Source organism: Anopheles bellator, chromosome 2, assembly GCF_943735745.2.
Source record: "Anopheles bellator chromosome 2, idAnoBellAS_SP24_06.2, whole genome shotgun sequence".
Lineage (NCBI taxonomy): Eukaryota > Metazoa > Arthropoda > Insecta > Diptera > Culicidae > Anopheles > Anopheles bellator.
This window is the reverse complement of record NC_071286.1, coordinates 19,634,696-19,656,134: the sequence shown is the minus strand read 5'-3', so window position 1 is coordinate 19,656,134 and position 21,439 is coordinate 19,634,696. Positions and strand designations below refer to the sequence as shown.

Here is a 21,439-nt window from a genome sequence, read left to right as displayed (position 1 = left end):
ACAAATTTTCTTCATGTTTCTATCGAAGAGAGCTGGTAAATCATCATACTAATTGGGCAAATTGTGTTTCTTTATGCTATAAAAAAAACTTACCGTAAGTACAAGCTGTACAACAACCTATTACAACCTGCGAAAAAGAACAGAAAAATGCAATAGTTTAAGTAAAAATCAAGCTGTATCTGTCTTCGAATTTATCAAATTCAAATATTTGGAAACCAAATTCAGACGGAATCATTTAGCTCGTTCATAATTAAGAAAATTCAGCGACGAGAAATAACAGTTATGATAGGAATCATCATTGAAAATATTGAAAAAGAGATTCCGTAATCGTTTCCATTCAATCAATTTGAATTCATTATACTTACTTTCTTTGATGCAAACAGTAGGCACAGACGAAGCTTTCCTGTGGAAAACAGATTTACATTAGATATTTGCAAAAGATTACGATTTATAGAACGATACTTACGAAGTGTCTAAGAGGTCAATATATCTGCACCGTCTATTTCTTTCAAGTGGATAAGAATGTAACATAAATTATTAAGAACAATAATCGAAGAAAAATATAAAATAAATCACAATGCCGGTTTTCTTCCGTACACAACACCCCGTTGGTTGTATTTGCTTTCAATTTTTCTTTTGCCTGCCCTCAACACAGTGCTTCGATTCCGATTGACACCAACCATACTCGCACCGCTCCACATACATTTGCTTTTACAGGCCGGACACACCACCCGAAAACGGAACAGAATCGAAAGGAGAGCAGGCACACTGAACTGTGACCGGCTCCTCGCCTTACAACCACTTGAAGAAGGTTTTAGACGGATTCCTGTACCGGTGGTTCGTAGCCTTCCGGACGGTCGACGACGACGCCACCTTCAGCAGCTCCCGTCGACACTTCGGCAGCCTTGCCACCACCATCGCCGTGCAGCTCAAGCAAGCTGGACAGATCGAATCGTGGCTTCTTCAGTACCTTAACCTGCAACACACGAGAGAACAAGCCAAACAATGACGGCGCGGATGGGACAGGGTCACACTTGCTCTAGCGGACACAGGGTATCATGTTTCACTCGGCCATTCCACACGTTCCGTCGAATATCCTTACCTTACGAATGTAAACATCGTGCAACGGGTACACGACCTGGCATGCCTTCTCGATATCCTTGGCGATCGAGTCCGGGAGCAGCTTCTCCACGACGCCCTTCAGATCCGAGTTGATGATCTCACGCTTGATGATAGTGGTCATTCGCTGGCGGATGTTCTTGATTTGCGAATGCTGGGCGTAGCAGGTTTTGCGCTGCGAAACCGAGTCCTTGATGGTGAAACCGATGCAGAACACGCGCAGCATATAGCCATCGGTGGTCTTCACATCGACCGAACACTCAATCAAGGTTTGCCATTTCTTGACCATGGATCTGTAAGAAAAAAACACAACCCGTTACACGGATTCAACTTTGCATCGCACTGAACTACGGTGCCGGATTGTTGTGTCCACATACACACATATCCCGCCCGGTGCAGACGACGCTGCATACGGCGTCGGCTGCCAACTCACTTACCGCAACTTGTCGGTCGTCAGGTCCATACCGTGGAAATTGGTAAGCACATCACGACCGTTCACGCTCTCGGCAATCAGCTTGAACTTGCGGAAAGATCTCTCTGCATCGGGCTCGTTCTGCAAGTCGGCCAGCGACACCTCAAACACGCGGCCCTTCAGCCCGTCGGATGCGATGCGCGTACCCTGGGTACGGTTAACGAGGGTTTTGCCAACCTGGCGGTTCTTAAACATGTTTGGTGCTTTCACATCGTACCAATCCTTGCGCGTGAACGGATCCACGACCTTCTTTTTCGAACCTTTCTTGCCTCCTTTCGAGACACCCTTATTTTTGCCGACCGCCATGGTTACACTTCACGATCAAAAAGAACGGAAGTGGCTGCCGTATGACAGCTCGAGCCGCCTTCCGGCCATTGAACAACTTTTAGTACAACACTAGCTGTCAATCAGCTCTGTCTGACAGCAAACAGCATGCTGTCAGTTTCCTCGCACTGACGGAAGGAGTTTGTTATGATTTTGCCCGGCTAAGAAACACGTAACTCGAAGTGTGGTCTGTTTGAAAACCTAAAAATATGGTAAATCCGGCAGTTCTTAAGTTTATTGTAATAGTTCGCTTACTATGACCCCTTGCTTTCAGACGTCTTCAATAATTTTGGCTGGTTTGGGCCTGGCTGTGGTCGGGTACGGTGGACGAATTTTGATGCGTCAAATGCCGAATGCAGCATCGAAAATGCAGGAAGCTCTCAAAAATATGCCTAAATTCGACGCGGAAATGATGGCCAACTCGAAATACTACCGCGGTGGATTTGAACCCAAAATGAGTAAACGCGAAGCGTCACTTATTCTCGGTGTTAGTCCATCGGCATCGAAATTAAAGGTACGCAATAACCCATCAAGATTACGCCTTAACGTTGTTACATTTATATACGGGTTTAACTTTTTTATCGTAGATAAAAGATGCGCATAAGAAAATTATGTTGTTGAACCATCCCGACCGTGGCGGATCACCATATCTGGCAGCGAAAATCAATGAGGCCAAGGACTTTTTGGATAACACGAAGTAACAAAAATGTTAATAGAACCAATTATTAGAAAGGTGTAAAATATAATTTGTAGAATATAAGCTTCTATGTACAGCGTTGGCAATTTAATACACTTTGTAGTGATGCAAGATATTCACATCGTTGATTACGAACGCACCGGCAACAAAACTCATAATTTTGAAAACAGTAAATTCATGTGAACTAATTCCGCTATTTTGAACGCAACGTTGCAGATTGTAATTTTTAGATGCTAATAAAAATATGAAAAGATGAAATAAATTCAATATCCATTTTTACTTCGAATTGTAAATTTACTTCTTTAGAACACTAAAAATGTAAAAACATCGAACATCGCCTTGTACTAAATGTAACTGGAAGCTGTCCCGTTTCTCGTTTGTTTATTTTAGATGATGATTTGTCACTCGCCAAAAGTACCACACATCATAACATCACATCGATAACCTAACGAGTTGGTAAAGTTTTTCCATAAAGCCACTTTGAAACAGCTGTGATACAACTGCACAGCAAAAACCACAGAGCTATTTATTATAAAACTTTAACAAGGTAAAAAAAATTAACATGTTGTTAGCTATACAGATTTAAACAGGAACACTCTGAGCGTCCGACAGATTCCAGCGTGGCACTTTGCCGGCTTCTAGGTCATGCGAGCCAATCAGCAGCTCGTTCCGGTTATCAATAATGATTGCCCCTTTATCTCTGTTTTAGCAAATCCCAACCGTTTCTTCTGGTAAAAGTTTTGCGTGCGAACAGACTGTTCGATAGCTCGACAAAATGCGTAAACTGCGTGGTGGACAAACGAAGGAATCGCGCAAACAGCGGCAGGAAAGGCGAGAGGAAAATCAGAAAATCCAGGAGCAACTCAAAACGGTGGTCTTTCCCACGGTTGTGGTGATTTTCCTGTGCATTGTGGTGTACGTGTATCTCAAAACTCGGCCTCGGTACGAAGAGCTATAATCATTCCGGCGTGGAAACCGGTTTACGCTTGAATCGGAGACATTCTATTCTACCGTCGTTCCGTCCGAGCCAGCAACCATTTACAAATGTGGAACGTATTTATATTTACAATTTTTTAAACAATTGCGCACACCATTCCCGGGCACAAATGTAAAACTTTTTCTGTACTAGGAAAATGTATCGACGATTTACACGAAACTGCTGCGAAAGTTGGTAGTGTATTAAATTGCATTCGCATCCGAAAGCTGGTCTATTAGGAAGACCTCAACACGCCAGTTGCAATAGTTCCAACAACATTCTCGGTTATCCGTTAGGCTTTGAAGGGAAATGGTTATCCCCCGCCCTCGACAGCCAATTCCATGAAAAGAGATACTCCGACAGAGTTTACGGAATCGGCCATTATCGCAGAATCCATTTCGCACACATGCAAATGTCACCCGTTATCAGAAGAGAGCTACAGGTGTGCGTACGAATGCACGATAGAAATGTCACTTTCTTTTGAAACTTCCCCTCCTATTCAACGATAAGGTGCAGCAAAGCAAATATCAAACAAAAAGAAAACCGTGGCTTTGTGTGCCTCCTACATACACCTGCCAAAGTCCCTAATTAAATTACAGAAATCCATCCCAAAACAAACAGCACACATTGTGCATTTGCGCGGCGATGCAGGACCTGCCCTCGTGAGTGAGCGAAAACGTACATCGTCGTCTAGCTGAGCAGCGATTGTCCGCGAAGGCAATGTACTGAAAACGTGGTTTACTGTATAGTATTACTTTGTCACTGTTTTGTGTCGTAAAAGCAACGATGAATCCAAATCCAACGCTAGCACCAGCACCGATTCCGTCGTATGATACGATCACTTCAAACATCACGCTGGCCACTTCCGTATCGGTAACGGAAGGTAGTGTGATCGTTAAGCGAAACACCGATCGTTCAGAAAACTTATACTTTCTGTTTATACCTCTGGCCGTACTCGCAACGATTGTGCTGATGTCCGTGATTGTAAGTGAAGTAAGAAATATTCGATTTGCATGGTCGTGACGTTGAGTTATTACCTATTCGTAGGTTTACCTGATGGCTAGACGGCGTCATAAGATTATGTCCAACTATCATTACGTACCCAGCTTCAGCTTCGAGTATTCGGACATGGAAGAGGAACGGGAGGAGCGAGAGACAGATTATCTGCTGAGAGGTGCCAAGCTGCGTCTCGGAGAGCAACAAGGCAAGATTGGCGTTGATCGTACTGCTGGCAGGTACGACGGAAGCCAGGAGCTTTTTGCCTAATACAATTAGTGCGGTGCCCCACTTAACCGGTGCCGTCGTTAGTGATGAGAATTGATTGAAAAGAGGAAACGATTCGTCTTGGGCAAGCCTACCGTCGACAGCATTCCAATGAGTCGTTGAACCCTCCGTATGGTTATTATGTGATATAATATCGTTTGCCATAGCAGGATGCAGGGGGGTTTTGTGCGTACGCACCGTTAAGGATACACATTTATTCATGTACACAGTTCGCCAATAAAGGCTATTCTATTCAACATTACCACTAGCTATCATTTGGCAGTACCTAGTACTGATGTTCTTTGGTCAGGTTAAGTCGGTTGGACTTTCGGTTACCGGTCTGGGTCCATATCCAGCAGTCGTCGCGTGAAGTCGTACATGCCGAAAAAGATGGCACCACCAAGCGTTATCCACATCACACGTGGTACGAAACCAGCAAACACACCGCGGATACCTCGTTCACGGTAGATACCACGCAATATCCGACCCATACCGCGTTTATTTTCCATCTGCTCCGCCAGCATAATGCGTGTCTTTGCCACATCGAGCGGTGTAGTCAAACCGGCAGCAATGGCACCGGATACAGCACCACAAATCGCCACAGACACCGGTGTCAATGGAGTACCGGTGAGCGTACTCCAGTGTTGTTTGAAATACTCCCACAGAGGAAACTGTATCAGCGAGAAGGGCACGTCCCGCATTACGGTTGTCCCGAAGCCTCGGTACAGACCTCTCCGGATGCCCTCTTTGCGAAACGCCCCGTACAGAATCTCTAACGATGACATGTTGCCCTTATGCAATAGCGCTTGTCGGCGTTGTTTTGCAATCTCGATCGGTACACGTATCAGGCATGCAACGACTTCAGCGGCCGCTGCCGAAACCATGTGCACGTACGGCATCTGGTCGGGAGTGGCGTACTGGCGCAGATTAACCTTCAGCCCTTCATAGGTGCAGAAGAACAGGGCGGAAGTTGGTGCGCTACCGGCAGCAGTCGGTGCCAGTCCCTTGTAAATGCCTCTGAATCCGCCGGACGCGATGAAGCCTCGTTCACTTTGTAAGCGTGTTTTGATGGTGTCTATTGGAAATAGCACCACGTCCACCAAGAGTCCTGCCACTCCGCCAGCCTGGGTATAGAAATCGGAAATCAGTGCACAGTCTATAAAGGTGGTTATTATGTGTAACATTACCATCAAAGATGTCCAGTACACGCGTTGGCCGACCAGCGGCGTCAAGACGGTGCTCTCCTCCAATTCCATTTCAAAGTTTGGCCGTTTCGGCGTAACGACAGTCCGTAAACCGACCTGCAAAATTTACTCGCTATCGAACGAAACGCAAACGCTTTTTTTTTGCTTCCACACCTTTCAAAAATAAACAAACCGCTGTCAGATGACCAGTTGACATGCTCGAAACGATTTCAAACTGATTGAGTTTATGACCGTTGAACTTGGTGGAAAAAACATAAGCAATATTTGCATTTACCACAGGGAAGAGGCATTCATGAATTTAGATTTAAAAGTATTTAGTCTTTATTGTTCTTTATTTTCGTTCATCGTACTTTCCCTAGCACTTTTCTCGATATAACACTTCTAGCTCTGCTACTCTTTTACAAATTACTCGCTTACTTACTTTACGGAATTAATTTCTAATTAATTCTATTTTGTGCGCCTATCACAGTTGGCCCCGCGTATGTCGATCGTGTGCCCTACAGCTTGCTGTATCCTGTGCGACGGCTCGACAGCACTTTGCGCATCGTACTTAACATGCGCTTGCGTACACTGCTGACCTTTTTACGCGAGGCAATGCCCGCGCTGGTTCCGGCAGGATAGTTGGTCGTGGAACTTCCGTTGGCCTTGTGTTTTTTGTTGAGGTGCGAGATCGATAGCCGGCGCATCAAATGAGGCGATTTGCGTGGCGTGAGCGGTTGCGATCCATCCAGGTCCAGCGTGAAACTGTCGTCGAACTGGTCCATGCACGATCGATCCAGCAGATTTGTTGTTTGGTGAACCGTTTTCCCGATGCTGAGGCGACGTGACACGACAGATGGCCGGCGATCGTTGTGCAGTGACCGTAGCAATTGCACGGCCAACGGTGGCACATCCGTTGAACGGTTTTTCGTTTGTAGTTTCCGGCAGGGCTTCACGGGAATTCGTAGCGGCGATGAACGGTTGAAGTTCGATTCGTTGGACATCTTCGAGCGGATAGCAGAACTTCTATGGTTGGTTCGAATGTTCGTATCTGCCACAATCACTGCCCACTTGTGCTGCTGCTGTGCGACGACTGATGGTTCTACAGTGGATAGAGGCTGTTTTAAGGCAACCCGACGGGTAGCCAGATGCCAAACCTCTTCGCACGCAGCAGACGCACAGAACGAGACGAAAACATCGTAACGGTAAGTAAAACAAATACAGGCAAGATTATGCACGTTTTTGTTTTGACTTCATATCTGTGCCACCTGTGCACGGTACCTACCTGTGGGTACGGCTCGACGACCTGCACTAGAGATGTACCTTCTACCTCTGTCCACAGTGCCCGCTGCAACAAGATTAAACACGATCCGATTGAATCCTTTTGGCTACGGCCGAAAAACAAGTTTTGCATTTGACCTCCATTCAACGATTTGACGTTCGAAAATGAAAGCAAAGGACACGAAGACGAAAGTGTTTGAAAGTAAGCGGATAATGCATTCAGTTTTATGGTGGCGATTTTTGCTCTACCGTTTGCTGATCAAACACGTTTTTCTCGGCTTCCCGGTTTGCGGTTGATGCCAGGCATGGTTCCGTGCTACCCATATCTGGGTTTTATTTTGATCCTTCCGTACCACCCCCTGTGAAGATAAAAGGGCTGTGATTCAACGTGTGGGTCAGTTGTTTGTTTAAATTTGCATTTCTTTCCAAGTAGGTAGCTATGAAGGGTACAAGTATTACGAAATCCATCATTGCTCTCTGATTTGTTTCTCACGATGTAGGTAAATTAGGCAGAAACATAATACGATGCGATAAATACGGCACGGTCCGTTCTTCTAAAATTAAAAAAAAATAATATGATGCGATCAAAATTGACAAATTGGCTTCCATCGATTTTGAATGATATTGACGAGCGTTAAGTAATTTTTTTTGCGTGCGAGCGTGTGATTTTTTTGAGTTCATTTTTTAGTATCACGCGTGGAGCAATTTTCATCAAGGTGTTTTTTGTAATTAGTTTTCTTTTGCTGCGTTAGCTAAGCGAAATGAGAGGATTGTCCCCTTTTTTGAAAGAGCAATAAAGTTTTGAGCTATCATACGTTTAACACCTGATCGTACCGATGTTCGACACTCGTTCTTGTACCTTTACAAGTGTTCTACCTCTGCTCCGAGCAAGGGCATCGGATCGTGGAATTGTTTTCCAAACCTACTCCGAATGCATGAGCTAGAAGTGCTTTTTCAAGTTTCTCGAAATACATTGATAAATGCACCCATAAATCCGGGCGTGGTGACAGCCTTCTAGAGCTAAAGTTCTGTAGCTTTAACATGGAGCTGTAATTCGGCCCGTATGACTGGGTATCATAACGAAGCGGTTAGCCCGAGAGCCGAAAATAGAAGAAAGGTACAGCGAACGTGAAGGACTGCAACAGTTCGACACCGGCAAGTTCAATCCGGTTCGACCAAACGGTGGCTGATCTTTCGCAGGAACGGGTCAAATTAACGAAAAGATCGGCTAAATGGCAGGAATTTCCAATCGTTCCCGCAGCGAATCGAAGCTGTTTCAAACAACCCATCACTTTGGCCCGATCCTGGCTCTTATGGAAACGTTATGCTGACCCGATCCGGCAAGTTATAAAACGTTTTAGGTTTTCTCTACTCCATCATGTTGAGTGGTACCGTTTTGTTGGCGAACAAAAGAATTATTACCGCAACAAAGAGCTACTGCAATAGACAGCGGCCCTCAAGTCCTTATAACATGCGACCAAGTTATTTTCAGTTTTGTGAAAAGTTTGCTAATGCAGGATATTTATCGTATTTCAATTAGGACGGCTTTGAATGTTATAATGTTTGTACTTTGTTTCTACTAAAGCTGACACACAACAAAAAACAAAATAATACACAACGAATGAAAGAAGTACAGCAATGGCGTTGCATTTAGTTATGATTATTTATTGTGAATTTTGAGGTAGTTCCAAGACATATTTGTAAACTTTAATACAATCACTTGCTAAACTTATGAGATTATCGGAAATTTGATGGCATTTCTTACACTCTGTGTGTTATTCCTTATGCTGAAGATGTCTGGTTTGTGTAATCTTGAAATATTGCGTATTGCGTACGAAGTATAATTTATGGGAAAACCGCGTCACGACATTATTCACGTGATTTCGTGCGAAGAATTGTAAAAAATGTAGTATTTTTAGCATCCATGATTGAGCAGCGTTATTAGCAGTTCCAAATTGTTCGATAGAACGGATGAACTTTCCACCATCGCCTTTATATCAATTCATGCACTATGTCTTCTTCAGTAAGTCTCTTGGAGAGACTGATTTCATGCTTCTAGTAACATTTTCCATTTGTGCGTATTATTGGAATTATTGTCTACGATTAAATGAGTCTTTTGCATGTGTTTAACTGGAAAAGCTTACGAAAAATGAAAAAAGTTTGATTTCGTTGATTATAAAAGGGAACGAACCTTAATGAAATATTTATACGTAAGTTTAGTTGAGCGCATATAGATGAGTGAAGTAAAAAAACGGCCTGGCCGTTAATCCAAAAGAAGGGGGAACGTTCTTCAAATCCTCTATACGTATGATCAAATGCACAATAGGGAGATACTGTTAACAGTCATTTTACACCTTAAGAGATCTTACAAAGTTTGTGCTTCGTGGTTTCACTGTAGTCTTTTACTCTCGCTCACGAAAAATGATCGTTTGTTTGATTCAATTAGCTCAACCGTATGAGTATTAGATGCCCTTGAGTATTTAGGTTAAATTTCAGTTCGAAGTAACACTGGGCCTTCATTTTTCCTAATATTACAAGAAACTATAATAAACTTAGCACTATGAAAGATGTTCGTCTTAAACATGGCTATTCGGTGTTTGGATGCACAATCTATTTACAGGTAGTTTGTGAGCCAAACACCGACGAAAATATGCAGCTCAATTCCAACATGGCACCTGTGCTTTAGTCAATGTGGCCCTATTTTTCGTCTACAAATAGTTCGCGAATAATGTATAACTACACGTATATTACCCCGTTCGGTTATTGGCTACCGATTGTGTTGAGTACAATCAGCTGTGCTGGCACGGTCGATTTTAGTTTCATGTTTGAGATCGTTCGTTGTTCGAGGTCTGCTATATGGTCCTGGTGTTGTACAGATGATTGCTCAATCGCCTGGCGCTGTTGATGCTGTTGCTGAATTTGCTGCAGTTGCCGAAGCGTGATGGCATTGACCACGCTTCTAATCTGCAGGACATCTTGCTTCTGCTGCCGTCGTTTGTGGTCATCCTCGGAGCGGTCCCAATGATTTGCGTCGTTAATTTGTTCTGGCTCCACTTCATTTGTCGAATGTTGAAGCTGCTGCAGTTGGGAGTGTATCGGCAGCTGGGACAGTTCAGGATGGCTCGTTAACTTGGATCCGCACATTGCAAAGTCCTTCTTCGCAGCATGCGGATCATGTGTCATGCGCAAGTGGTTCTTCACCTTGTCTGGGCGCGAAAATTCTTTGTTGCAAACCGGACACGGAAACACCTTCCTTTTAATGCCCTCGTGGTAGAGAAAAGCGTGCCGTTGGAAGCTGTACTTGTTTTTGAATGTTTTATACAGAGACATTTTGCGGCACTCCAAACAGTGATAGACTCCATCCCGGATGGCCGCATAGCGGAACAGATCGAGCCCGCGGACAGACATCTCGGTCAAGGCTTCGGCTGGATCGTCTGGTGAGATGGTTTTACGTGTACGGCGCCTTCCTGTGGTAGCGGTACAGGCAACGACCAAGTCCTTTGATGTATCGCCACGGTTGTTGACATAATTGATAACTCTCGCATCGGTTAACGAATCAGGTGAAAATTCGCACTGCAGTGGCACCAATTCCATGTCCTCCACATCGCTGGACGTGTCGCAGCGGGACGGCGACGGTAGTCTGCTGAAATTATTACCATTGCTCGTCACGTGCTCGTGGCATGAACGTCGTCGACGATCAATGATCGTTAGATCCGGCAGGCGATCGTCGTTCTGTAGCTTCCGGAGTAGTGCAAGTCTGGACGTTATCGCTGAATGCACTGATGATGGTAACATTTGATTCGTGGACTCTTGCGCCTCCAGCTGATCTTTTGAAATCAGCAATTCTCCGCTATCAAAGTTGTCACCTTTATTGGGGTAGTTTACAGTACCAACGATTCGAATTAGCTTTTGCTCATCTTCAGTATCTGTGCGGATTATACAAAACAAGCGAATTTTATTGACTTATTCCATGAAAGGACGAGAAGGACGAGAAACCCCGAAAAAAAACTCATAACAAAACGAATTTTCTGGACTCCAATGCCTCACGGCCAGTACCACGAGGGGTAATCAACACACAATTAGGTTTTTACATTCATTCAAATTTTATTCCTTGTGTTTATTATCTTTTGCCGATACTACTTTTAAATATATGTGTGTTTGTAATGTGTTTCTGTTGATGGGAAACGCAGGGTTAAGAATAACATTAGATCTAAAGATAGTTTAGGTGTAATATACTTTTCAATAACATCGCCGTATCGCACAGATATACCTGTTGCAATTAGCAGAAACTTATCCAAAAAAACCATGCCCATATCATCGTTTTGTAACCAGTTCGAATGGTTCCTTGTTAGGGAGACAGAACTGAAACCCGCAACGTGATTGAAACGTACAATAAAAATACTTTTAGATCTCTGTGCGTTTGTGAATTATTTATTTAGCTTATTTGGTCATTTATTATATTTTGTGTTCCTCTATTTAGTAGCTTCTAATCTTATCGTCCTCCAGCGCTGAATGCATTTACATGGTGCTTCTTTTGTCGTTGCTACAAACGGTTTTAGTGTGCAGAATAATTAAACTTGTCTTCATGGGAAAACAAAGCATACCCCCAAATGTGTTTAAAATGAATGTAAATGCGTTCTAGCAATGTAACTCGCCCTACTTCGACAGCAACATGCGCCAAAACATCCAACCTTTGTTCACCAACCTTTGATTCAGAGGCACACGAAACGACGCAGATTTGCTTTGCCTGTCCAGCGTTAAGGGGTTCGTTAAAACAACATTTATACAGGTGGTCTCGGTTTGCCACGGGAGGAATGGAACTCTCTCGGTCTTCTTTCATGTTTCTGTTGTGTGTGCTACTTACAGCAGTGACGCTACTTAAAATATTAAAATTGCACTAACTATCGTTTCTTTGTGTTGGGGATTATCGTGCAGGCGTGAGAAGTGATAAGGTATCGATAGAATTGAACGCTACACATGGACAAGCCCTTCCCCTCTTGGTTCTTGCTGGTTACGATACAATAACGGCAAAAACAATAGTTATGTTATAAAAAAGGTGGTGCGAGTGTAAGCAACTCGTACGAACTAGAACTTATATTGCATTGTGGTTCTAATAGTTTGCTCTGTCGAGAGTGTTCCGTAAACGGGTGTATTTGATATTCCCTCGTTTCTGCGACTTCTGAGAGGTTCTAATGCAATATGCTGCGTTTTGAACACACATTAAGTTGATTTTCGCTCGTGTACTCTTGAATGTTTTCCCCTTTTTTTAATGCAATCCCCCCAATTAGCCTGCGTGCAGCTGATTTTTAAAGAAAAAAACAAAAAAAAAACAACAAACATAAGACTACATATAAGTATATTATAAAATAAAAACAAAGAAAACATCGCGCGGATAGTAATGACGATAGTTCAAGAAGAAGTGTCGTGTGGTTTGTGTATAAATACTAATCACTCTAGTTACATTGCTAAATAGTGCCCCCATTAGGCCGTCTACTCCTAGTCGAAGATGTTTGTTGGTTCATAGTGGGTAAAACTGTTTCAATTCTTTCTTTGCCGAACAAGTATTGTAGTCTCTTTTCATGCACGCTCGTGCCATATGACTCGCTTGGCAATATTCAGTTACAATCTGCTTACCGTTTTTCCTAGGTCACGTGTGTGATTCCGGTCAATTTGTGAATCAACTTACAATTGCGCTTGCACACTTCAATAAACAACAATGTTGCAGCGTGTGTTAGTGTGTGAAGGTGGTAGCATCGATAAGGTGCACGCACTACTGATATGATAAGGCGCATCCTAAACCTTAACCAATTATCCTTTTTGTCACATTTAAACTACCCCATACACTCTTTACAATTACTATCTCAGACTTTTTTCTGCTAAACTAAGATTATAAAACATTTATGCGCCTTATAGATGCAGCGGTTGGGATTTGTGTACAATAGTTTTGATTGTTTTTCTCCTCAAACCTGTTCGAATTCTTCATACAGGAAAGTTCGTCACTTCGGTGAGATCTACATATTGAGGCGCAAAATGCAATTGTTAGTACATTGCAAATACTCCAATGACGCTGTTGCTCTCTTTGAAAATTATGATGTAGTATTTTTCTATTTTATTTTGTTTTTGGTAACTAATAAACAGCACTACACAATTGTGAAATAAACAAATGAATGGCGGTTTGAGAGTTTCGAACCGATTCAAATTGTTTGCTTTCTTCTCTAATTTTTATCCCAACAGGTAAATGCTATATGAAAGCTAAAAAGAAACACCAATTGGCCGACACAAGCCGATAAGCTGTCGGAAAAGGACATGCCTTTGTGAGGTTGGAAAATTTGGGTTCTCTAGCTCGCCCCGCACGATCCCACGGATTGCGGGGTGTTTGGGTTTCCTTATATTAAAAAAAGACAGAAAAACAAAAGAAATCGGACAGAAGAAATTTTGAAATAAAACTAAATAAACGCAAGAAAAAATCACAGAATTCACGCTACGAGTGCCATACACAACGCTCCTCAGTTACTGCTCTTCCTCCTCTCGGCGTGCCATTTAATTCATTCTCCAAGCAACATATTTCAATAACAGAAACAAAAAATAAACAAAAAAAAGTTATACGCTACCAGTAAGTATTTGAAAGACAGAATTGGCGGCTAGAAATAGCCGCCGAAAATGCAAACATAAAATGATGACCACAGATGGCAGAGTTAAGTCGTTTTACGAAATGGAAACGGAACAATGAAAAATCGAATTTTTCTTCGCAGCTCTGATATCGTTGCTATGGTTGCCTCCTGTTTCGCTTTCAACTTATGCCGCGGTTTCACGCTACAATCCATTGCACACACGCGTTGTGTTTTGATTATTTTTTTCAGGAAATCAATTAACAAATAATTAACAAATGAAAGCACAAAGAATCATTGTTTTAGTTGATTCTGGGGTTGATTGAATACAAAGAGCCAAACGTTTGTAAGATGCTGAAGAAACCAAAAATTAGAGATTTTGAGTAAACGAAATTGAACCACGCTAGAGCGCGTAGGTGAAAAAGCTGGTGTGACAAAGGAATACACTGACAACATAAAAATTAAATATTAGATAGTGGCTTTTTACAATGTTAACAAACTAAACTAAATTTATAGAAAAGCAATCAGCAAGCCGATTGCGTCTCTCAGTCGAAACCGCCGCCGGCAGGTTGCTGGTTTGACGACCGTGGTTTGAATATGTTTGGGGAAGACTTTCGTGAAGTGGTTGCTTTTGCTGCGCTGGCGTGCCCGGGGGTATATGTGATCACCCGGGAAGTGGGGACATATTCTCCAGAGTCACACCAACGAACAAGGAATATATAAAAGTAATAATACAATAGCACTACAAAGTACATCTAGCATTTTTTCCACTGTAACGCAACATTGACCGAGTATCTCGCACGCGTACGATATGTTGCCCCCGGTGGACCGGCCGGCAAAGATGCCTACACACCTGTACAAAAGTTCTTAACGAATACAAAAAAGCGGTTCCCGGTGCCTTAATCATTTTCAGTTCCGCTCCTCACCATGCCCAACACTAAGTGACACACTACTTGGAAGGGCCGGAAACACGTTACGACATCGAACGACGCTACTAATCCACGCTACATCCAACTTAAACAATACAACGGCGACATCGGCGATAGGCTGTTCTCTACAATCGCGTGCCGTAAACTAACTAACACTAATACAGTACCCTTTTGAAGGAATGATTTTTACCAGCGTTAGAAACGCTGTCTGCTTGCTCCGTTCGATTACCAATGTCCAATGCGGCACAGTGTGGCCACTAGCCACCGCTTCGGTGGTGCGTTGTCAGCACTCGCGGTTCTTAGTAAGTTTACGGATAGTAGAATGGTTACGAGTGACCAACGCATGTACAAAACGAGATTTGAATCGGTTATGTATGAGAAACGGCTTTGTGGTCGCAGACTGTCCGTTTGTGAATGTGTGCTTAGATTCTCTACTAGTTACTAGCCTCTTTCGCCGGGGACCCGGGTTGGACCCCGGGATGGTGGTGTTGTGTTTGGGGGGGATGGTGGTTTCGGGAGAGTTATGAATATTTGGTCGTTTAAGCTTTAATAATGATACCCCGCGCGACCACTCGTTTTATTGGCTAACGGTAGCCGTGGCCGGTTGCGCTGCGAGTCCCGAGTTGGATGAAACCGAGCCCGTGGGTGAGTTGCCACCGGATGATGAAGCCGACGACTTCTCCTGAAACTCCTTCTTGATGGTGATCGTGCCCGAGCCTGCACCGGCGGCACCGGACGGGGACGATTGACCACTGGACGCGGTGTTGTTGCTGGATAGCGAAGGAAATACTATTCGAATGTTCGACCCGGTGGCCGCCGCTTTCGGCTGTAGACCGACCGCATTCGCCACGGCAATGATCGCCGCCGCCGTACTGGATGCTGCTGCATTGTTGCTGCCGTTGGCCGTGTCGCTGCCACCCTTACTCCCCGCTGCCGCAAGACCGAGCATGCTGGAACTGAAGCTGGAGTTCGATTCTTCGCCTCGGGAATTACTCCCCCCACCTCCGCCACCACTGGCCGGTGATGTTCCGCCGGCACCGACAGAGCCCTGCTGTGCGTACTCCTGCTTGTGGATAATCTTCACGTGCGCCGTCATGTTGTCTTTGCGGGTAAACTCCTTCAGACAGAACGGGCACGGGTACACCTTCACGTTGCGCTTGTGCGAGGTGACGTAGTGCCGGCAGAAGTTGCTGATGTGCGTGTAAACCCGGGCACACACCTTGCACCGGTACACGTGGTCACCCTCTTTGGTACAGAAGTCGCGCACGCTACCCTCCGTGTCGTCGATGACGGCGTACTTGTGCGTCCGGGAGCCATCGCCACCGCTGCCTCCGCCGCCGCCACTACCCTTCACCGAGGGCGAGTTGGAATTGGAGCGCGGGCTCGATGACCGCAGCACGCTGTTCGAGAACATGTCGTACACGTCGGCCGACCCGATTCCGGAGAGGACGTTCGACATCTGCCCACCGCCGCCGGTGTTCGATGAGGTTGAGATCAGGCTTTCGGTTAGATTGTTGTTCAGATTGTTGAGGATCGTCTGCGTGGTGGTCATGCCGTTCGGTTTCTTTGGTGCCAGCAACCGTTGCCGTTTGTGCAACCTCGGCAAGCTTTTGCCTCCGCCGGTGAGAAAACTCGCACCACCGCCAGCCGCTGTACCCGTTAATGGGGCCAACTTCGGTATTTGGAGGGCCGTCGTTGGGACAACTGAGATTTGGGGCATCCGCGTGCCGGTTGTGCCGGTGGCACCGGCACCGGTCGCCACCTTGAGCCCCGGTTTCGGCTGCAAGGGCGGCAGGTAGCTTGCGGTGGACGATGTAGAATCGATGGCTCCGGTGTCACTGCGCGGATCGAACTTAAACTCAACCGGTTCATCGAACTCGTCCAGCAGCAGCTGCGGTTCCATGAGACTCGAGTTCAGTTCGCGCTCATCGTACGAGTCCTCCCCGATGTCTTCCTCCTCTTCGCCACAAGTCTCCTCCATCGGGCCGCAGTTTTCGTCTTCCGCGAAGGAATCTTTCGAGTCTAAAAGTGTAACAGAAGCATTGAGGTCAACAATTAGTACAATATGCCACCGAGAGCCGCCGGGGTTGTAGTGGGGTGGATAGCGTGTCCATAGCGAGAGACAGCGGAAGGGTGCAAGTGCGAATGGCAGAAGCGGAAATGGAATGATGAGAAACTTTTGCAAAGCCACGTGAATTTAGCAACAAGCTCCAGAACATGTTTTTTTTCAACAAGGTTGCCAAAACATGTACAAACATTACACGTTGTGCTGGAGAACGATTCCATTTTCCAAAGCCTACTTCTTTCGACCAGACTCACTCCAGACTTCCACGTTTACATGTATGCGATCAAGATGGGAGAGAGTTTGTGGGATAAGGCATGTAAGTTTGGTGAGTTTGAAAGTAAGTTACGAAATGTACAGATTACAGATTAAACAGATATCCAATTTCCCAAGCCGCTTCAGCCGTGTCTAGTGATAATGATTTAATTTCGAGTTCGTGTTTTCGTGTGCACGCTACGCATTACCTTTTATAGTGCGCTGTGATTGTGCCGCTTGTCCCCGGATCATTAACACTATCTCCCTGGCTTCAGTAAAGGGCCCTAGTTGCCAACACCAACAATAAGATTAATGACGAACCCCAGGGGGAAGGAAAAAGGGTGAAGGTGTGTGATGATAAATTACAGCTATGTTCATATACAAGTAAAGTTTCGAAATATGCCCCATGTTTTACATTCCTTCCTTTTTATCGCGCCGAATCGACCATAGGGCAGATAATGCTCGAACACAGGAGAGCTGCGTGATGGTGAAACGCGTATCACTGACTCTGTTGGTGCCAAATTCCTATTCGCAACGATGTCTTCCAGCTTTCCATTCCTTTTGGCCATCGCTCGGAAAAAGCTTAAGGGATTTTTACGTCTCAGTACGTCTAAGCCTAAACTTCCATTTAAACTATCCAGTAAACCTTTGAGATACTAAAAACACCTGTGATTGTGTTTTGACAACTATGATTTGTTTTTTTCGATTCTCCGTTCGAACCTTCAATTAAATCATTCCAACTATATCAGCTGCAGCGGTGGGAAGCGGAAACTCACCTCTTGATAAATGTGCACCTGGCGTTTCCAGCTTGGTATTGTACTTTTTGGATTCTTTTAGTGACATTATTATCAACTAACGTGGCATGTTATGCGGACGGACCAAACTAGTGAGTGGTTGTGCTTGTTACAGCTAACACTAACTCCAACCGAAGCATTCCGTGAGGTTTGCCGCGTGTCACCGAGTTTGGGTTTACTTCTGGGCACACAATCGAATAGCAATTGACAGCAGGACATCCCCGGTGAACGTCCATATAACACACCCGGCGAAACGACGAAATTTGCTTGTGCGAGCGACACACTCTCAACGAGTTCGCGAGCTACGATGGTTCCGATAGTTTCCGATATTATGACGTTCTACATTTATCTATATTGTTATAATAATGACTGCCGAACATGCATACGCGGTTTCGTTGATCGACTTAGAGAATAATATGTAAGTGTGTATGCGTTTTGACTATAAAAATCCCTTTTAGCTTTTCCGATCACCGGCGAAGGAAAGCAAATTAAAATGATTTTTTTTTAAATCATCGATCTGCTTTCTCATTCCGACAATATATATATATATAGGTGCATACTAACAATACTATATGGTACATCCCAAGTCCCGGCGAACCACTTTTTAAAGCATTTATGTACAATTGGTTAGTGAAACTGCTAAATATAATATAACTGAGCAATCATAAGCTTATACAAAATCATAACAATTTACAAAATGTTACATTTTTTAACAATCAAATAGAAATAAGCAGACAAGAAGTAGTAATGGTTAGGGGTCAACTTCTTTCACATATTGCACCACGTAAATTGACCCATTTTTCCATATTAGCATAATGAACAAAATGCGTTTCCCCGCATTGTATTGAAAATCATAGAACTGAAAGCATCACAGCCAACGACAAGGCAGCGAAAAGTGGCCCAAAGTATTCAGAACTTTGCGTCCTCGTTGCACCTTCCCAATCAAAACACAACAAAACAGCTCAACATACAAAGCAATCAAATACATTCTCTGCCAGCTATGTGACGAGCATATACTGTACAAACAAAAGTCTGCAACGAAGCAGATCAGTTTTGAGTTAATGGTCAGTTGACGAGATGAATAGTTTTGTTGGCTGGATGGTGTTCGAAGAGTGCCGGTCGGACATGGTTCTCTAACCGTGATAATTTATCGTTGCCTTTTTGTACGTTTCGTTTGTGTGTTTATAGTTATTTTTCAGTGTGCGATAGTTGTGAGGTTTGTGGTGTGCTTCCCAACATTGAACATAGACCATTGCGTTTAGAGATGCGTGTCAGCGCGCGCGTGTACGAGTGTGCTCGTATGTAATATATGCCCGTCTACTCACCGGACATGCTGTTTTCATTGTTCCGCAGATTGGCCGTTGCCGTTTTGCTGTTCCGCGTCGTAACTCCACTTCCGCCCCCCATGCTACTGTTGGTGGATGCGTTGACATTACTTTGGCGCCGCTTTTTGTTGCTGAGGCCACCTCCGTGGTTCGTGTTGTTGTTATTGTTCGTGAGCCTCGGTGGACCGAGCGAGTCAACACCGCCGGCTTCCATCGATTCGTCCATCGAAGCGTCCTGCTCTTGGTCGTCTTCTTCGTCGTCCTGGTCCTCGTCGTCCTCATCCATCGCTTCGGTTGCCCGATCGCCATCGTCATCCGACCGGCTTGTGACGATACGCAACGGATGCTCCTCGTCGCCCGAGTTCGAGCCGCTGCTTGCGATTTTCACGTCCATGATGTCCATCGAGTTGCTGTCGTAGTCCTCACCGGCGAGAAAGCTCTCTCCCTCACCGCCCCCGGCATCGCTGCCGGACAGTTTCCGCGGGCGACCGCGCTTACGTTTCTGTTGCGATAGGGCCGATCCGAGCAGAGGGTTCGTTTGAAGCATGCTGTTGGTGCTACTGCTTTGCTGCTGCAGTAGGCTGCTGTGGCTACGGGTGACGATGCCGGTCGATGCGAGCAGAGGTGGAAGCTGTTTCAGTTGCTGTGCCGTTTGACTGTTGCCGGAAGTGTTGTTGCTACTGCTGTGGTGGTTGTTGTTGTGACTGGCGCTACCTTGCAACGGGGTCGTTGAGCTGGGGGCGACGGGAATACTGCTGAGGGCTGGCGTAGGGCAACGAGCGACACCATCATCCGCCAGGGATTGATTGGAAGCTGCGCTGCCTGCTGTGGTGTTGTTGATGGAGGATTGTGGAGGAATTCTAGCGGCCGTAACTGCGCCACCTGTCGCTGTTTGCGCTGCCGTGGCTCCCTGTGTCGACGTAGTTGCCGATGTTGCCGCTGTTGCCGATGAGGCGGCGGCTGTAGGAGGTGGGCTAGGTTTGTCATCGTTCACTTCCGTTAACCCTTTTATCCGAAGGCTTTCCGCCACACGTAGAAAAGCGGCCAAGCGATCCTGATCGACGGACACCTCGCCACGGTACATGAAGTCCAGTAGACACTTCATGTCCTTGTACGGTACGTCGCGCAGGATAACGATCGGATGTCGTTCGGGATGGTTGACGAAAAGCTGCTGGAAGTACGGACTGCAGGCGGACAGCACCATCTGTTGGAGAGTAGTGGAAATACAATCGGTTACCTAATCGGTTGGGGTTTATGCCTTCGCTTAGTGTTTTGACACTTTACCACTACTTCAATTGCTAGTGCAAACGACGGTGCAAAAGATCATCTCGAATACTTACCTTATGTGCTTTCAGATGTTGGCCCTCCACTGCCAACGTCACGTCGATGAAGGTTTCATCATGCAGTAGCTGATCGAAGACGGAGAGCAGGTTCGTCTGGTGGTTGTTCCACCGTAGGCAGAATCTTTGGGATGACATTTTGCTGCTTGTATGTGTGGTTGTTTTCTGTCGTTTGCGCGTCTTTTACTGTAACACGACGTCGTAGTCGGCAAGATTATCTCCCGAAACACTGTCGGCCCGACTCGTAAAGATTCGGATTCTCCTCTCTCAGTTGCTGTCCTCACATAGATAACATTCGCTGCCGACGACCATGTGGTGGTCGGTCGGGTTGGGGTCTCTTGCGATGGAGCGAGACGTAATTAGGATATGTTTGTTGCGCAGATAGAACTCCGGCGATGATTCAGCCTTTCCTGTCTGTACGAGGGCTGTGAGTAATAAAAAGAAAATAAACGCATATTAGGACAGTGTTCGTATAGTGAAATACAACATGCACTCAAAGACATTCTTCCAGTAGCTGTGTTTTCGGCAACGGGAAGAACTTAGAACAAACTCGAACTATATGTTTGCTTGCTCGTAAAGCTTGGCAAACCCGAACGGAAACGTTCAAGCCATGCTGGAAAATAACAGGCGAATAGAGCTCGTTGTACGGCTATGGAGGTACCAGAACACACTTCTTATCGCATATTTATCTCGTCTCTTCAAGCAATACATCATATGTCGGTGTGCTGGTGGTGTCTGGGAAGGCACATTCACACCAGGAGGAGGACAAACCGGAGATAAACTGTAGTAGGCAAAGGGTTCGCTGCCGCC

General features: G+C 45.1%; 6 protein-coding genes across 6 annotated transcripts; 3 read left to right on the top strand and 3 right to left on the bottom strand.

Moving 5' to 3' along the window:
• Positions 1-564: 564 nt before the first annotated feature.
• LOC131210738 (small ribosomal subunit protein eS1) lies at positions 565-1,931 on the bottom strand. The gene is made up of 3 exons (XM_058204032.1): positions 1,557-1,931; positions 1,103-1,412; positions 565-976 (listed from the first exon to the last, which is right to left on the bottom strand). The coding sequence occupies exons 1-3, from the start codon at positions 1,895-1,897 to the stop codon at positions 815-817; spliced, it is 813 nt and encodes a 270-aa protein (XP_058060015.1). The 5' UTR covers positions 1,898-1,931; the 3' UTR covers positions 565-814.
• A 132-nt stretch (positions 1,932-2,063) lies between these two features.
• On the top strand, positions 2,064-2,724 carry LOC131210124 (mitochondrial import inner membrane translocase subunit TIM14). Its single transcript, XM_058203325.1, has 3 exons — positions 2,064-2,127; positions 2,190-2,429; positions 2,503-2,724. Exons 1-3 carry the CDS (start codon positions 2,125-2,127, stop codon positions 2,614-2,616), a joined length of 357 nt encoding a protein of 118 aa, XP_058059308.1. The 5' UTR covers positions 2,064-2,124; the 3' UTR covers positions 2,617-2,724.
• A 295-nt stretch (positions 2,725-3,019) lies between these two features.
• Positions 3,020-3,772, top strand: LOC131210819 (single-pass membrane and coiled-coil domain-containing protein 4 homolog). Its single transcript, XM_058204111.1, has 2 exons — positions 3,020-3,159; positions 3,322-3,772. The coding sequence occupies exon 2, from the start codon at positions 3,388-3,390 to the stop codon at positions 3,568-3,570; it is 183 nt and encodes a 60-aa protein (XP_058060094.1). The 5' UTR covers positions 3,020-3,159; positions 3,322-3,387; the 3' UTR covers positions 3,571-3,772.
• A 331-nt stretch (positions 3,773-4,103) lies between these two features.
• Positions 4,104-5,107, top strand: LOC131208823 (uncharacterized). The gene is made up of 2 exons (XM_058201724.1): positions 4,104-4,572; positions 4,636-5,107. The coding sequence occupies exons 1-2, from the start codon at positions 4,375-4,377 to the stop codon at positions 4,852-4,854; spliced, it is 417 nt and encodes a 138-aa protein (XP_058057707.1). The 5' UTR covers positions 4,104-4,374; the 3' UTR covers positions 4,855-5,107.
• LOC131208822 (S-adenosylmethionine mitochondrial carrier protein homolog) lies at positions 5,055-6,160 on the bottom strand. Its single transcript, XM_058201722.1, has 2 exons — positions 6,039-6,160; positions 5,055-5,975 (listed from the first exon to the last, which is right to left on the bottom strand). The coding sequence occupies exons 1-2, from the start codon at positions 6,105-6,107 to the stop codon at positions 5,184-5,186; spliced, it is 861 nt and encodes a 286-aa protein (XP_058057705.1). The 5' UTR covers positions 6,108-6,160; the 3' UTR covers positions 5,055-5,183.
• Positions 6,161-15,430: 9,270 nt separating this feature from the next.
• On the bottom strand, positions 15,431-20,767 carry LOC131212697 (protein tramtrack, beta isoform). Its single transcript, XM_058206666.1, has 4 exons — positions 20,630-20,767; positions 19,999-20,493; positions 19,290-19,932; positions 15,431-16,875 (listed from the first exon to the last, which is right to left on the bottom strand). The coding sequence occupies exons 1-4, from the start codon at positions 20,765-20,767 to the stop codon at positions 15,431-15,433; spliced, it is 2,721 nt and encodes a 906-aa protein (XP_058062649.1).
• Between the last annotated feature and the right edge of the window lie 672 nt (positions 20,768-21,439).

What these genes read in the sequence shown, in the direction of transcription:
- LOC131210819 (XM_058204111.1), top strand. Translation starts at nt 3,388, where the DNA reads ATGCGTAAACTGCGTGGTGGACAAACGAAGGAATCGCGCAAACAGCGG.
- LOC131212697 (XM_058206666.1), bottom strand. Translation starts at nt 20,767, where the DNA reads ATGTCATCCCAAAGATTCTGCCTACGGTGGAACAACCACCAGACGAAC. An exon ending in AACATCTGAAAGCACATAAG is followed by an intron (nt 20,494 to 20,629) that starts GTAAGTATTCGA and finishes ACTCTCCAACAG; the next exon opens with ATGGTGCTGTCCGCCTGCAG. An exon ending in CAATGAAAACAGCATGTCCG is followed by an intron (nt 16,876 to 19,289) that starts GTGAGTAGACGG and finishes TTACACTTTTAG; the next exon opens with ACTCGAAAGATTCCTTCGCG.
- LOC131210738 (XM_058204032.1), bottom strand. Translation starts at nt 1,897, where the DNA reads ATGGCGGTCGGCAAAAATAAGGGTGTCTCGAAAGGAGGCAAGAAAGGT. An exon ending in CTGACGACCGACAAGTTGCG is followed by an intron (nt 1,413 to 1,556) that starts GTAAGTGAGTTG and finishes TTTTTCTTACAG; the next exon opens with ATCCATGGTCAAGAAATGGC. An exon ending in ACGATGTTTACATTCGTAAG is followed by an intron (nt 977 to 1,102) that starts GTAAGGATATTC and finishes CGTGTGTTGCAG; the next exon opens with GTTAAGGTACTGAAGAAGCC.
- LOC131210124 (XM_058203325.1), top strand. An exon ending in CATCGGCATCGAAATTAAAG is followed by an intron (nt 2,430 to 2,502) that starts GTACGCAATAAC and finishes TTTTTATCGTAG; the next exon opens with ATAAAAGATGCGCATAAGAA.
- LOC131208822 (XM_058201722.1), bottom strand. Translation starts at nt 6,107, where the DNA reads ATGGAATTGGAGGAGAGCACCGTCTTGACGCCGCTGGTCGGCCAACGC. An exon ending in TGTACTGGACATCTTTGATG is followed by an intron (nt 5,976 to 6,038) that starts GTAATGTTACAC and finishes TTCTATACCCAG; the next exon opens with GCTGGCGGAGTGGCAGGACT.
- LOC131208823 (XM_058201724.1), top strand. Translation starts at nt 4,375, where the DNA reads ATGAATCCAAATCCAACGCTAGCACCAGCACCGATTCCGTCGTATGAT. An exon ending in TTGTGCTGATGTCCGTGATT is followed by an intron (nt 4,573 to 4,635) that starts GTAAGTGAAGTA and finishes ACCTATTCGTAG; the next exon opens with GTTTACCTGATGGCTAGACG.